At 40.2% G+C, this 16,212-nt stretch overlaps 1 protein-coding gene across 1 annotated transcript; it reads left to right on the top strand.

Moving 5' to 3' along the window:
* The first annotated feature begins 1,254 nt into the window (after positions 1-1,254).
* strc1 (stereocilin 1) lies at positions 1,255-16,167 on the top strand. The gene is made up of 28 exons (XM_049717933.2): positions 1,255-1,696; positions 1,780-1,804; positions 2,070-3,378; positions 3,465-4,265; positions 4,640-4,705; positions 4,795-4,905; positions 5,016-5,170; positions 5,639-5,825; positions 6,353-6,468; positions 6,663-6,792; positions 6,894-7,076; positions 7,433-7,471; positions 7,572-7,742; positions 7,914-8,054; positions 8,336-8,394; positions 8,561-8,696; positions 8,791-8,879; positions 9,520-9,655; positions 9,732-9,928; positions 10,034-10,127; positions 10,383-10,554; positions 10,988-11,163; positions 11,276-11,431; positions 11,988-12,130; positions 12,199-12,347; positions 13,109-13,206; positions 13,341-13,491; positions 13,768-16,167. The coding sequence occupies exons 1-28, from the start codon at positions 1,255-1,257 to the stop codon at positions 13,869-13,871; spliced, it is 5,736 nt and encodes a 1,911-aa protein (XP_049573890.2). The 3' UTR covers positions 13,872-16,167.
* The last annotated feature ends 45 nt before the right edge of the window (positions 16,168-16,212 follow it).

Here is a 16,212-nt window from a genome sequence, read left to right as displayed (position 1 = left end):
AAGTGCAAGCGAAATGTCATCACAAAACTTTGAGTATTCCTTCAAGAAAGTGCATGCTACTCATTGATCCTGCAAATTGCGGTTTGTCCCCTTTCTTCTCTGCCGAGGACCTGAACTATCATCCTGTCATTTCGGTCAAATGCCCTTAAATATGAGTACGAGTTCTATGACAATGCACACGCGAGGAAGAACGTGCCTCATCAACCACCACAACTCGTCCTCCTCCTCATGGATAGACTCCCTTGAGGCACATGTCACATCAGTCCCTGCAGCCAGTCTGGTGTTTCCTGACTCGGGTTTCCCACGACACAACTTGAATCGTTAATATTTCATAATGTCTTACTGCCCAAATCCGGCCTGTGTTTCACAGCCCTTATTTCGCACCCGCCCCTTTTCAACCAGTTTCCATTTTCCGAGAGCAGGTGTAGATTTGTAGGACAGTCGGGATCATATAGAGGAGAGTAACTTCCGAATCATGGAAGTCACACATCTTAACCATGACGGAATAGTTACTGTATAAACATTCATTATTCTGCAGCGGGAATTGAGTACGTTCTTTTCAGTGTCTTTTGTGGAGTCGAGGGTCGCTGGTTAATCCCAAACAATGTGGGCTACTTTCCCGGTGTACATCCTATTAGGTAAGTACAAACATTATTGCCGTGTACGATTGATGGGAAAAAATGGCTTCACAATTCAGTGTCAGTCGTATGGGTTCAAGTCTCGCATATTAATATGTGTGGTTCTGAAACTGCATATGACTTAAACTTTATTGCATTTGTAGGTTACTAAATGGGTAATTTTTACTACTTGATTAGAACTGAACTGCATCATGAAAACTATTTCAATTATTGTGACTCACATGTATAAGGTAACTAAAATATTGGGAACAGTACACAGTGTGATTCCGTGCTAGGTGCCTCACACATTTCCATTCTATATAACTTTGACTTCAATTTTTGTGGAGTCATCTGAAATAAAAGCAAAAATCAGTCATCAATTTAGTTGACACGAGTGTTTCCTTATCTTTTCGCAGGGATCATAAGTGATGCCAATCGAGTGAGTCCACAACCCCAACTAGTACAACGAAAAATGAGCCAGACCACTAGTTCAGAAACAGACATCCAAAGACTTATCAATCAGATTCGTTACTTTTCTGGAAAAAACTCAAATACAGAGACTTCCTCCACGGATTTCAATCCACATGTTTTGATGGATGTCTATTCTATCTTCCAACCACTGCTAAGAGAAGGGCTCATGGATGACCTTCCAAAAACTTTAGTTTGCATTTTATCCGAAAGACAAGATTGTGGAGTGAAAGCAGAGCTCACAAAGTCAGTTTCTTTGGAGTTGGGTAAACCGTTGCTGATACTCTTATCATCTCTGAGATCGCAGACATGTTCTTCCCCGAATGATGCAGAAGATGCAGATCATAGTATGGTGAGCGGCTATCTCAGGACGGGAGAATCAGCTGCTACAACATGGAGCAGCTTCCAGCAGACATTTTTAAGCATTTTTAAAAGTTTGCCACTGTCTGCGAATTTGATGAGTGCATTAAGTGGTGTTTTGGATGCTGCTGTTACTTACACCTCTAATATCATGGCGATGTTAATCCAAGTACCGATGGACTATGTGAAAATAGCATTGCAGTTGGGAGTAAGAATTCCATCTGTAAATGAAAGAGAAAGCTGCGAACAAGGTAACATGTCAGTCTGAATTCAGCAATGTTTTCTCTGATGAAATGTATCGCTAATCCCTTTTCATTGTTTTCCATGACTTCAGGAGATCTCAAACAACTCATAATGTGGTAAGTGATGAGTGCATTTCCCTAAAATCTACATACAGCTGACACAAACACACACAATCAAAATATAGATGTAAAATGGAGAGAACATTTGACAAAACACTTTTTAGTTTGTGTGCATTGAAATTTTCTTCAGTATTTTAAGATTTTTTTTTTTCTTTTTTCATATATTAGTAGTCCAAGAGTCAAACACGTATTTCCCAGAATAGAGCTCATACCAATGGTATGCAGTTTTATCGAATGAATTTGTTGAATCTGTCTCTTTTAGGGGAATGACCCACAACGTGAGCTGGTACTTCACCAACTCATTTATTGATATCCTTCTGGAGAACCTCCTGATTCCAGAACAGACCGTGTGCACATATCCTGGTCCAGAATGTCAGAATTCTTCCTCTTTCGAACGCAGTCTCCCAGAGGCAGCCATTGATAATAGTCATGACATACTGCTTCGATGTGATCGGCAAACGTTTTCTGAGCTCAACAATACACTTTGTGGTGAAATTCTCTATGGATCTAGAGAACAAACGCCTACATTGGTGCTCTCCTTGTGCCAGGCGCTCAGTTCGCTCAACGCCCGGCAGATCGAACTGCTATGGAGCAATACGTGCTATGTCATTCAAGCACTGGTGTCCCCGTTCCTCGGCAGGTCATCAGAGTGCAGCCCACTCGCCTCGCTCACACCTCCCCGACAAGCCAGAAATGCCCCCAACCTCCAGCAGCTTGTGTGTAACTATACCAGCTGGTTAGAAAACCAGGTGGTGGATGGCGTCCTTGTATCTCTGTGCAGCGACAACAAACAGGAGGAGTTTGTGAAGCATGTGTGCAATGATGCCTTACTCTTGAGGAAGTTGCTCTCAGACCAGATGAACAGTTGGTTGTATGGCTACTGTGCAAATTCCACAGCAGACCACGGCTACCTGGTGGATCAGTTTTGTGTCTACCAGCAGTGGATTGATCAACCTACGGTTTCGGTACAGCCAAATTTGCTGGAGTTCTGTATTAGCCTAGACAGTCCAAGACTTACAAAACTCATATGTGAGCATACTGGCTTCTTCATGTTGTTATTCTCCAATCCAGAAAACGCAAGGTTCATGCCAATCTGCACAACTGTGTCACTTCCACCACCATTTCCCGGCCCAGATCCGCTATCATGTCAATACTCCGAGTGGGAAGATGTCATGCAAATTACAACAGATGTCTTGGCACAGTGCATACGCAATGAGCCCACGGATTTTGCAGAGAAGGTTTGCGCCAATAGAACCTTCCTAAATCGCCTTTTAAGTAATCAGGACAATGCCTGGCTTGAGGATCATTGCAGCACCGCTTTGATTTTTCCACCCACGATGGCTCCTCAATCTATTCGTATTTCGGACTGGTGCGACTACCAATCGTGGAAGGATCGACAAGTGGATGATTCAGTGGTCGGACTGTGTTGGCAGTATGACCAGCTTGCTTTTCAGAAGAAAGTCTGCTGTGAAGTGACTTTGTTTGAAAAGCTCTTACAGGACCCCAACAATAAATGGCTGAATACTGTGTGCGCAGACAAGGAAACAGAGGATATAGAGTGTGTACCACAGGTGGGTATTTTATTTGTCTCAATCCGTTCATTCAGTATGACTACAATGAGCGTTGTCGTATTTGTTTTTTCTTTTGTATTCTTCAGGTGTGCAAGTATTCCGAATGGACTCACCCGGTCATTGTTGACATGACTGAGTTGGCTCTCTGCGCTGAAAGGGACCCAAGAAACTTTACCTCCAAAGTCTGCTCCGATGAGACAGTCCTTCAGAACCTGATGACAAACCAAGACAACACTTGGTTGATTAAGTATTGTGCCAACCATTCAAATCAAGGTGAAGATGGGGAGGAAGACAGTGATGGGACAGGATTCGACCCTGCGGAGGAGTGCCAGTATACCACCTGGAGCGTAGCCCTCCCAGATGCTGTGCTTTTGACCCTCTGCTGGGAGCATGATCAGTTCCACTTTGTCTCTTCTATCTGCTCTAATCATGCCCTTCTCTTCCTGCTGGAACATGAGCCCTCGAGCATGTGGGTGAGCGCCATGTGCACCACATACAGCAACCACACGACCATAAGTAACAAAACCTCCGAGGAACTTTGTCTGGCCAAAGAATTATTGAAGCATTTCAATTGGACCTGTCCTGTTAATGTCACCGCAGTCTGCCAGCCAGGGGCAAGCCAGGACACGGTCATGCGATTGATTATACGCTGCTTGGCCGACAGTCTGAGATCCAGGATGGGGCATCTACTGACTCCATCTGTAGCTGCGGTGTTGGAACAAGCTGTTAGCACTTCTGTTGTGGTCTTGCTAGCAATAGAAGAGATTCAGAACACTTCTCGCCATGTCATCGAGAACATCCGAATTAGCGTCTTGGACTCTGTCGTTCATTTTCTTGAAGGGGAGAACAACTTTGAAAAAAAGAGGGTCTTGCTGCAGTGTTTTGGGGTAAGACGGATACACTTTCATATTTGAGGTATATTATAAGATTATCCATTCCCTTAACAGGTTAATTTCAAGGATGTAACAACTCACTCAAGCCCCGATTTGATTCGAGTTGCTTTTCCCAATTTCATTTTGATTTTCTTTCTTTCTCTTTCTTTCTTTCTTTCTTTCTTCTTTCTTTCTTTCTTTCTTTCTTTCTTTACAAAATGAATGTCATTTTACAACTTAATTTTTGTCTTTGTCACAAACAATAACTTTTTGTAACAAAAACACAGCATTCACACAGTAAGCCAATGTGAATTGAAGCACATTGACCTTTTAGGTTTACAGTATATGTGAGATCACCCCAAAAAAATTCTTGCTGTGATTATTTACAGACAATACTGACTAACTTGATGCAGACGGCCCGGGATGGAACCAGTCATGAATATCTCATTATTAAGGTACCTACTAGCTACATCTTGAATGATTTGTTCCTTTTTTTTTTTTTATTTCTTTTTTTTTATATATTTCTTCCTTTTTGTGTTTGTAGGAATACTTCAACATACCATTGGCCAGCTTAAAGTCAGTGCTTAGTGATTTGCACTTCACAACCATCAGGCTGATCCTCCAATACTATACAAGAAATAAGCATACACTGAAGGTGATTATATTGTTCCCCTTCTTCCTTGTTTTTTTCAGTGCAAATGATGTCCCAGTGCAAAGTGTCCCACTTCTGTCGACTTACAACTGGCGTTACTTGTGTTACCCCAGCTGACAGATAACTACCTGTCCACCCTGGCATCTGTGCTATTCAAAAGCCATCTGGCAAAGGATGGAAATCTGTTTTCGGAGCTGGCTCCCCTTTTGAAAGCAGCCAGTCCTACTGACATCTACAGTTTGCCTTCTCTGCAAAACAACCCTAATGTGTAAGAGATGCAATGTTTACTTATTGTATTTAGTAAACATAGTCACGTTCGTCACCAATCATCAGTAAGCGGTGCACAGGCACGTTCAGATGAGATCCTATACATGGGGCATATGTAGGCTATAATGTATTTGCGTTTTGCAATGATGATAATCCTCAAATCTCTTTTGGTAATGTCAGTTAATATCTTTTTTTATTGTGGTTGTAGTTGCCCCATGTAGCTAAATAAACAAAATATCAATATTAAAATATTACATGAATCTGTACTATTCTACATTACTGTAAATCACAACATTGTTATTTATACTTGTCTAACAATGTCAGTCAAAGATAAAAAAATATATATATCAGTTTACACCTATTTGTTGATGCTCAGAATTTCAGATTTTTACCTGAATGCACCCCAAAAAATAATTTAACTACTTCTGTCTCATAGTTGTACACATTGATATGTATTTTCTTTTCACAGGAGGGAAACAATAAACAACAACTTGGGCCACATGTCTGCGGATCAGCAGCGAGCTTTTGGATTGTGGTACAGTAAAATTTTGCCGCCCTCCAACATCACCGCAGCTCATCAGTCACTCATCAGGGACACTGGAAATGTGATAACTTACCTGCCCTTCCAAAACTTCCAACACCTCTCACCTGCTCAGGTAACAGTCCTCTGATCTGCGACACCACACTGGGAAACCTGATGCTGTCACTTGGATTTGTCTCAGGCTAGACTTACCTGTCACAGACTACACAACCCTTGTGTTTCCCTTGATTGAGCTTGCAGTTTATTTCTAAATGTATCATCACATTAGAATACTGTATACTTCAAAATATAAGTTGCATTTGTATGTTCTTGTTCGCCCTCTGCTTGTGTGGGTTATAGCCTAGTACTCCAGCTTCTTCTCCAATCCCCTAAAAATGTTGGGTGTAAGAAAAATGTAAGACTCTAAATTGTCCGTAGTTCCTTTGTTTACATTCCAGAAATTATCCTCAAGTTTATCATAAATAATGCTTCAAGCCTATGACAAAATGCATACCCTTGTGGTGGGACATGGGTATGTACGTAACCATTAAAACAAAACAAAAGATGTCATTAATTTTCTTGTGAATTTATCTTGGTGAAGGATTGTCCTCTGTTAAGCACAACTGTGGTTTCTAATTTTTATTTCATTATGTTTGTCCGTAGTTATTAGATGGACTGGATGTATTGCAAAGAAACAGCCTGACTTCCTTGAAGCAGGAATTTGTGTCACAGAGCATCATTGGCACCTACAAAGACTTGACTGCTCACGACTTCATCAGGTCAGACAATCCTGCAGAGTCCACTGCAACATTTTGCGTATCAACCCATGACTTCTACACCTTGCTTTTGTGTTGGGTTTTATATTAAATGTTTCGTGTGGTGTACTGTAAACTCACCAAACACTTAAAGAGGTACTTTATTTGCATCTAATTATCCAGCACAATTGGGCTGTTGACTGTGTCTGTGATTTTAGGCTGGGCAGTCTCTCATGCCTCGCAGAGCCAAGTGACCTCCTGGCATACCAAGGCAGTCAGGCTTTCAGAGTAATCTGGGATGTCATCATGAACTGCACACATGACGGACGCACCCTACCGAGTCACTTCGTAAGGAACAGCCGCATGGATTTGGGCCGTCTTCATTATTTTGTTTCATTAACATGATTTCATTCTTGAAATGAAATGACCTTCAGATGTCCTCCTTGCAGACCTCCAGTCTGTTACTGAACAGCTCTGAGTTAAAGAGCCCAGCCTCACTCAGTTCAAAAAGACTGGCAGACATTGCACACTTTCTGCCCTCCCTGGGAGCGACTTTCCTGCAGGGCCTCTCCCCGTCGCAGCTACTTGAAGCACTTCCTGCCCTCAAAGCAGTGTCTTTCACTCCTGCACAGGTGAAGAGGTGCACACAACGTCGAGATTTTACAGGATGAGGCACATGTCAGTTCTTGGACCTCAAGAGGCTTGGTTCTCTTGTCTCAGCCTCACAGATGCTGTTTTGGCCTGATATGCAGAATATGTAATTATTCTACACCCACAACCTTTGCGCACTTAAACACTACTGATAAGATAAACCAATTGGTTTTCTTGTTTTCCTGTGTGTAATAGAAATATATATGTATTTTTTTTTAAATGTTGCCGTTGTAAGTTTGGGAAACAAACTCGAGTCACTTCAGTATTTTGTTGTAGCATTTTTTGAGACCTCTAGAGGTTCACTTTTTATTGATGTTTCATTTTGTATGTATTGCAGGCTTCCATAATTGTTGACAAGCTGTCAACTATTGACACAGTAAGTTTTTTTTTTTTTGTCTTCTTAAAATGAAACTTCTTAGCAAAATTTGCGCTGCAGTGCTTTTGTCCTGACCTCCATGCTCTCTTACCCTGTCAAGCTGAGCGCTCCAGGCCGCCTCCAGGATCTCGGCTCTATGGCCGTGGGAGTAAAGACGGAGACGTTATTGATGCTGACATCTGACAGGCTGCTGTCATCACTACCTGATATGGCGCAACACTCGGCAGGCCTCACTCCACCACAAGCAAATGCCATTGCCACCAAACTATGGGTACAACTCATCAAAAATGCGACATATCCGTGAGCTTCTGGTTCCAAAGTCTTTACGACGGGCTACTGCTGCAATTTTCTTTTCTTTTCTTTTGCTATGCCAGACCTTGCCAACTTTGCAGCACAGGTTACCAGGATCCATCATTTTATGCTTTACCTTTATTCTAACCAGGGCTTTCCAGAGGTGATCGACTGGTTGGACGATGTCGAGCCACTGCTTTGTTGCACTCCACTTCTTAGTGTACTGCCCAGAGCTCGCCCACTAATGAACAACATCTCCAGTGCATCCACTAAACCATGGAACACACAGCAGGTTTCACAAAGCTCAACTCCTTTCAGCATTGCTTGACCTAGTAAATGTGGCCATATTAATAACGCCCCTAGTAGATTTGTCAAAATCGGCTATTGTGTGTCCAATAGTTACTAAATTAATAAATTGCAAAGTAATGTCACTGTTGCTGTAAATCGACTTGCTCTGAAACAACAAAGTCCAATTTTCATTGTTTTTCATCACAGTGAGTGATGATGGAAAGTCATTGCAAGTTGCCAGAATTACCTAACACACCATAAAAAGTTTTCATATTTTTTCCCTAGGCTAAAGCGATACTGAAATCGGAGCTGAATTCAAAGTCAAATCTTCACAGTGATTTTTTGTAAGTATATTTTAAAAAATAGAATTACATTTGAACACCATCTAATACTGTCTGTGTATAACACTGTATTGTATAATAGTTCATTGCTGTGTTATGTTGACCAGTGTGTTGGGATTTTTCAGACTCACAGATCATATTTGTGTGTTTGTGACATTTACATGATCAGGAGTCTTGGGATGCTTGGACAGGGCGTGAGCTGCCAAGCCTTGAAGGGGCACATCAGGGCAGATACATCTCCTGCAGCGGTGAGGGAAATCTTGGCCCTCCTCAGACAGCAACCCGGTCCTCTGCACACCTCACTGGTAAAATGTTGCAAAAAAAGATATTTGGCTCACCTGTTTTCCGATCTCATGCAAGAGAGAACACACTTTAATATCTGTTTTCTACCTTATGCAGAAAAGGTGTGTGATTGAGGAGCTCTATCAATTTGAGTTCTTTTCCGAGCTGCTTGAAGATTTAGGAGTGGAGATTGCCCTGGCCATGCCGTAAGTGAGAACTCAAAATTGTTGTTGACTTAATGTTAAAGTGGGTTTCAGTTTAATATTAGGTCTACCTGCATAATGGTGTAATAATCTAAACAAACACAAATAAATAAACACAAATAAATATAACACAATTAAGGTTGTTGTGGTTGCAGTGGTGTAGAACTGCAGTGCACCATACATATGACCGTTTTTATATTTTGATTGCTTCAACAAGCAACATGTTACTATATACACTCAAAACCATGAGCAATATTTTTACTCGAAAAGAAGGTACCCACGTGTATTGAATTGGATTTTCATGTGTAAATATACCTAAAATATCTTTTAAATCAAAATTGCAGAGCTATTTAAATTTACATTCCAAAAATATTACTGCTAGATTGAAGAGTCTTGATGTCCATAGGTGTGAATATACTATGATTAGCTTTGTCTATGTGCCCTGTGATTGGCTGTCGACCAGTCCAGCGTGTAGCCAGCCTCTTTGCCAAAGTCAGATGGGATACGCTCCATTTAGTCGTGACCCTGGCGAAAACGGAATGGATAGATTCACTGATGTATCATGACAAGGGGGGAAAAAAAAAAAAACATCATTCAAGTCATTCAACAACTAAAGATATTAAGTTGTGTTGTTTCTCTGCAGGGTTAGCACCATTAAAAAGTTTTCTTCAAATATGATGGACACTTTGCGGAAAATGATTATTGAAGACCCTGTTCCATTTTTCACAATGTCAAAAACAGCACAGTTGCTTCTTGTGGATAGGATGCTGCAGAAGCTGGTTAGTACATTCCCAGGTAGATTCTTTCAAATTACAAAGTCAGGTCACTTATGTGTTTATTTCATTGTGTTTACAGGGCATGTACACAGGAATGTACACAGAGGAGGAGTTTCGCTCTCTAGACATTATGGCCACGTTTGTTTCTGATGAGATTTTTGTCCAGCTGGATCGCACATTCTTTGTGGACAATCTAAATTTTCTCCAGACCTTGTGCTACAGAAGCAGCAAGATGGACATCATGGCACGCATGCTGCTGGAAGATGCTGTTTTTGGGTATAAACAAGATTGAATTACAAGTCAATCAAGGAGTTTTTAATGTTATTTACAGGACGATGGGCTGTTTACAGAGCAGTGTGATATGTCTATTTTTCCCCACAGCCCTGCGATGGAGACCTGGAATCAGACTACACTCAGTCAGATAGACCGGTTTCTATTTTTCCTTCCTCAAGACCAACTGCAGAAGATTTCTTTGGTGAGTTTAATGCTGTAAATAATTGACAGTTAAAGAAAATTATAAAAAATAGTAGAGCTCTTTGGTCTTCAATGAAATTGCATGAGACACAATTCTTGTATCAGGTCAAAAATACACAGTGAGGTGTTTAGATTGTTACTTGATAGTACCCATCAAACAAAGAGAGCCTGTAATTTTAGACCAGGAGGTGTCAGGATCAGGTGGTATTCTTTAAACCATCCGTGCGTCACCATGTTGATCTTTGTCTTGCAACAGGGTTTGATGACTGTTGGCCGTATTGAGAAGCTGTTCATGAGCCAGCGTCAGTGGGAACGTGGGGTCGTGGGTCGTCACTGTTTAGATGAGAGTGAGAAGTGGCGGTTTGCTGAAAAGCAGCAATTTGTTCTTCAGTTCTTTCTAGGTTTCCTAAAGATAAATCCACTGTCACGTAAGCATCAGTTTGGTTCTCTAACCTGTCGTATTTTAAAACAATGTACTTACTGTAATTGAATGCACCTAGTTAAAGGGGCAATATGTCGATTTTAGTGTCATCCAATGGTGAACTAATAGATTGCAACCACTTACATTCAAACCGCATTAATTTTTAAGCACAAGCACCACAGTGCCCCAAAGAGTCTATATTATACAAACTTACAAGCAATTTCTTCAGCAAAAAAGCTGTGACTTATGTGAGCCGTGACTTATGTGATATAATTGGCGATTAATAGACATGCAATAAAATATGAAAAATGTACATTTCTTTTTCATGTGTTTTTTTTTCAAATGAATGAACATTGAAAAATAAAATCATTCTACACATTGTTCTATAGATTATGCATTACATCCATCCATCACATCTGGCATTTTTATTTTCTGTACAGCGGCTCCTATGGTTCCCACCTGTGAGATATTGCGGACAACGGCTCCTTTTGCTTGGACCACTAGCAGCCTGACAAGCATGTCGCCGTCAGCCTTCACAAATTGTCTGGAGCTGATTGGCCATGATGCCCTCCTTGCATCTTATCAACGCAGCCAACTCTTTGAAAAAGTCAAACAAGTAAGAATCCCATGTCGTTTCGTTTTTGTTTTATCTCGTACACGGCAAAGGGCAGTAAAACTGTTGTTTGGCATTCTGTCTGTTTTTGCTGTCCAAATGAAATGGAATGAAGATGTTTGGCCCAGTTTCTAACTTCTCCCAGTCCATCATCAGTCAGATGGGCCGACTGACCCTGGAAATGTCACCAGAGGAGATCCGTATGCTCCGACTGACTGAAAAGAGCAGCATCGCTGCTTTGGGTGGCATCAGTGAGTGGAGCAAGAAACAGGTAATTGCTTGAATGCATTTACTTCAGTAGATGGATGGATAATTGGTGTCACTGTCATAACGGCCTTCCAAGGGAAGCCGCAACTGCAAAGTGGCGCTTGATAAAAATTCATCCAGCTAGACTGAGTCTGGATGGACTTATTCACCCCCCCCCCCAACACTTAGAGACAAGGCACAATAATAAATAGTATTCTACAGTGTTTATAAAGTAAGAAAATACATGTATTTCAAATGGAGTAGTAGGAAGTAACAAAATATAAATAATTTTATTCAAGAATGATTTGTTGCAATTGTGTGGTCCTGTGTTGGCCTAAAAATCACCAGTTTCAGGTGTTCAAAGATTCTCAGTCTAAACTGAATAACGCGTACAAGTCGTGTATTTTTCAGTTGTCATTCCAAGCCAATTTAGCATCCTTTACAGCAATAGGAAAACGATTCGGTTTGCCACAATGTCTCTTCACCTTTATCATCGCAACTGTGTTGGTTGGCTTTACGCAAATCCCTTACATTTGTATTTTAAATGGTTAGAAGAGTGATGACGCTTTCTTCCTTCCTAGCTGATTGCATTGTTCACAACAACATTGAACTCCACCAAGCTGAACCCCAGCCAACTTGACTCCAGCACACTGGTGGCAATTGGTTACATGGTGTGTGGAGCTAAAGTAACAGAAATTAGCTCTTTCAATGCTGTTGAGTTTAGGTAAGCAAATAAACATTATATTATTTTCAAGATCACTTATTGACTGTGTCTCCCCCTGGTGGTTTCAGCAAGGCGGTGCTCTGGCTGGGTCAGCTCAAACTGTCCTGCTCAGAAGAACAGCTGTCAGCACTGGTGGGCCTGCTGACCCACAGTCTGGCTTTTGGACCCATCAGTTCATGGGATATGGAGGTCTTCATCGAGATTGGAGTTTTGGCGGGTATAGAGCATTCACCTCCTGTGTCTCAAACAATTTTCCTCTTAATTCCAAATGTTAACCTCATATTTTTTTCATTACTCTATAGCAAACTGTGTGTTTGCTCTACTTTAGTAACTTACTAAAACGGATTATCATTATATTTCTGGTTTGTAATTATGTTTATAAATAACGACCATTGTCATCATTAGGGTCATAGGTTGTCAGTTTTTCTTAAAATGCATTTGATCAAAAATAATACATTATCATCATTTAAAAAAAAATACATCAAAACCACAGATGGACCCAATTGCTGTGTTATAAAGAAATTTGTCACTTTAGAGACATCATTCTTCATTTCCTATTTTCTACGAGGACGGGTGAGTGAGCATCTGATACTGCTCCACAATCCATGTATCATCTGTCCCGTTTGTCCCCACGGGAGCCGTGGGTGTGCGGGCAGCAGGCAGGGGACACACAACTGGTTGCCAGCCAATCGCAAGGCACCGAGACGAACAACCATTATGAATTTCTCCATTTTGGATCTGACATCAGGACTGTTTGTGAGTCCACTGGGACAAACAGTATCAAACAGTATACCTAGAAGAAAGAACAGAAAAAGACTAATTTTTTTTCTGAGGGAGAGAAGAGGGAGTCTATTGTTTCATTTGGTGTGTATGAAATCAAGACACAACACAGTATCCTCTGCTCTTGAAAATGTATAAATGCTCTAAAATAGCTGACAGTGAATAAGTTAAATCTTTGTCTCCACTTACTTTTCACAGCTGGTCTCGAAGATATAGCCATGTCGGCCTTGGTGAAAGAGCAGATAGAAGGAATCACACCGATGGCTATCTCAATGATACCACCTGATAAGTTTGCTGTAAATTGACTTATTTTTTAATTAAAATGTATCCTTTGACCTCAAGGTCTTTATCTGTTCTGTCTTCACCAAGTTTTTTTTTTCTTTTTCCCCCCATCTTCTGTTTTGTTGTCCTCACGGTGTACCACGTGCAGGTTGTGTTCCATCAGCGGCAGATCAGTATGTTCTCTCATGAGCAAGCTGCGGCAGTAACAGAGGAGCAAATCATGGCTCTGTCAGATGTTCAGAGGACTGCTCTCTTTATGGTGCTGACGCCTTGGGAGGACAGGCATGTGGACTTTAGAGGTGAAGACACTCTCACATCTGTATTAGTTCTACTTTTTCGTACGTTTCTGTGTGTCATCATGCTCCATTACCCATAATAATTCAGAGTTTCATGAGTTTCAGTGCATGAATTCAATGTTTCTGTTTGCTTTAAAAGATGTGCAATACTGGAATATCGCTGGACAATTAATGGAACACATTGATCAAGTTTAGGCACTCTATTAAAGTAGATGTTCAGTAATATGCAAAGATATTTAACAGGTGAATATTTGCAATGATTTGAATGTACTCCTTTAGGAAGGTCACAGGGACTGACGCTGAGTCCCAGCTCTCTGTACCTGATCCTGGGCCTGCTGATGGCACTGATGGTCCAGCCTGAGTCGACATTCTCCGCTTCGTGACATTGCTATTCCCTGCTGGATAAGGAGGCACCCACACAACCAAAGTCAAGTCAAATGTATTTATATAAACCTTAACCATAGAAACGTCTCAAAGGGCTTCACATACCCACGAGCGACAAAAATTAACGACATGGCCTGATGTTAACACCCAGGAGGGCAAGGAAATTTTTTTAAAAAGAAAGAAAAAAAAACAGTAACAAGCCTTTTATTTTGATATTCTAAAATATATCCATAAATTATTTCTTTAGCCCCCCTTTAAGCCCAGTAGAGACTGAATGTTGTTAGAAATGTCTTCCAATATCTCCCATGGCGGTAAGATTTTCTAATACTGATCCATCAGGTCTTTGTGTAGAATGCAAATTATTCAAAACCTTGTATCTTTAAATTTCTAAAAGTATAACTGCTAGATGCACAAGTATGTTTAGTCCATCAACGTGAATAGGTTTGTTACAGGTATTCAAGTGTTCAAGAACAAATCATTAGAACTGTAGTAATTTACCAAATGATAGCGTAATGTGTTTTATATCTGACATTGAATTGCATTCTTTAGAAAGACCAATTTTGTTCATTTGTGTCTTACTACATATCAGTAAGGTTTGAGTAGCACTAATAATTCATTTTAAATCATTCCAGGTGTATGCCATGCAGTCGTTTGTAAATGTATTTATTCGTAAATCATTATCAATCTACAAAACATTCTGATTTTCTTTCAAATAATAAGACTGTCATGTTTTGCACTGTGTCTACTCAGGGAAACGACACTCTTAAAAGCAACTAATAAAGGCATTCAAGAACTTGTAGATTTTATGAAGAATTACAGACAAAAAAAGCAACGAATAAAGACATTCAAGAACTTGTAGATTTTATGTAGCATTACAGACAAAAATTTTATTTTGGGGAACTATATGCAATACCATGTTTATGTTACGTGAAAGTTTAAAACAATATCTATACACTCCTACAATGTGCTGAAACTGAATTAAATACAAAAATTCAATTGAACTCAATACATTGTTTTATTTTTGGTGGCAGGTTAGTGTCCAAATTCATTACAACCTTGTTGCCCCTGTTTGCAATTGAAAGGAAGTGTGACTGGGGCAAACACCATTTGTTTCATAACAGACTTATAGTAAGTAAAATAAGATGGGATAAATGAATATACTACATTATAAACTAGTTGCACGTTTGCCAGTTCTACTAGATGTGCCCGAGTAATATCGGTTCGAACAGAGCAGGTTTATTAAACTCTTTTAGCATAGATGGATTGATTATTCAGGGGCACTTAAGCATAGAAAACAAAGGCGAGTTCTAAACTAAACTTCACATTTATTTATTTTTATCTCTATCATCTCTTTTATCCACTGTGTCTTACTCCCACCAGTCCCTTAAAGATATGTCTCTTGTGAATATATATGGCTTGTGCATCACCACTAATTATTGAGAAATTGTCAGCATGTTCAGTAACCTAAATCAACATCAGAACCTTCATCCAATACCAGAAAACCTCAGGCTCACCTTTAACCTCCCACATGAAAAAAAAAAAAAAAAAGTCCAAGACATACAAACACGTACTAGCGTTTTAATTAAGAATAATAACCTATTAGCTATATATCATGTAATTTGACTAAATTTGTTCTTTTAGAAGTGTGTTTAGGACTGTCAGGCCCTAACAATAATCAGAAAAGCTGGTACAGGGGCGGCGCTACACTGGGTTTAGTGTAGTCCAGGTGTGTCAAGCTCATTTTTGTCACGGGCCGCATTGTAGTCACAGTTTCCTTCGGAGGGCCATTATGATGACAAATACATGTATGAACGCCTCATATTATGTATAGTATAAGCTACAAAACAAACCGACAAAAATATTCGTTTTCAAATTAGACTAGTGGAAACTTTGCAAATATTTTAAAAAGATTATTTTTTTAAAAGTGAAGACAATTAGCAATTTTAGTAATGATTTAGATACACAACTTGTCTTTGCGGGCCACCGACAATGATGTGGCGGGCCGTATCTGGCCGCCAGCCCTTGAGTTTAACACCTGTGGTGTAGCCTGTCGACCCAGCGAAGCCCCTTTTTTATTTGAAAAATATATTTGTACATTAATTTCTCAGCCATTCCCTATCTATTGGTCAAAATTGGGAGAGAAAAATCACCTGGGTTGGTGACATCTGCTTTCGGTATAAAGAAAAGGTTATTCTGTTCGCCAATAATATTCCTGTTGTCCTCAAGTATTAATGTTGGATGTTGTAAATTATGAGGGCAATAACCACTTTAAAGGTTTAGTAGTGTTGAACAAAAACCGTCTTCTCTTTGACAGATTAAACAAACACTTGTGAAAAAAGT

This window comes from Syngnathus scovelli, chromosome 4 (assembly GCF_024217435.2).
Source record: "Syngnathus scovelli strain Florida chromosome 4, RoL_Ssco_1.2, whole genome shotgun sequence".
In the NCBI taxonomy this organism is placed as follows: domain Eukaryota; kingdom Metazoa; phylum Chordata; class Actinopteri; order Syngnathiformes; family Syngnathidae; genus Syngnathus; species Syngnathus scovelli.
Note: the sequence above shows the minus strand (reverse complement) of the source record. Positions and strands in the feature narration are given on the sequence as shown.

What these genes read in the sequence shown, in the direction of transcription:
- strc1 (XM_049717933.2), top strand. Translation starts at nt 1,255, where the DNA reads ATGGATGACCTTCCAAAAACTTTAGTTTGCATTTTATCCGAAAGACAA. An exon ending in ATATAGAGTGTGTACCACAG is followed by an intron (nt 3,379 to 3,464) that starts GTGGGTATTTTA and finishes TGTATTCTTCAG; the next exon opens with GTGTGCAAGTATTCCGAATG. An exon ending in TGTCTTTCACTCCTGCACAG is followed by an intron (nt 7,077 to 7,432) that starts GTGAAGAGGTGC and finishes TATGTATTGCAG; the next exon opens with GCTTCCATAATTGTTGACAA.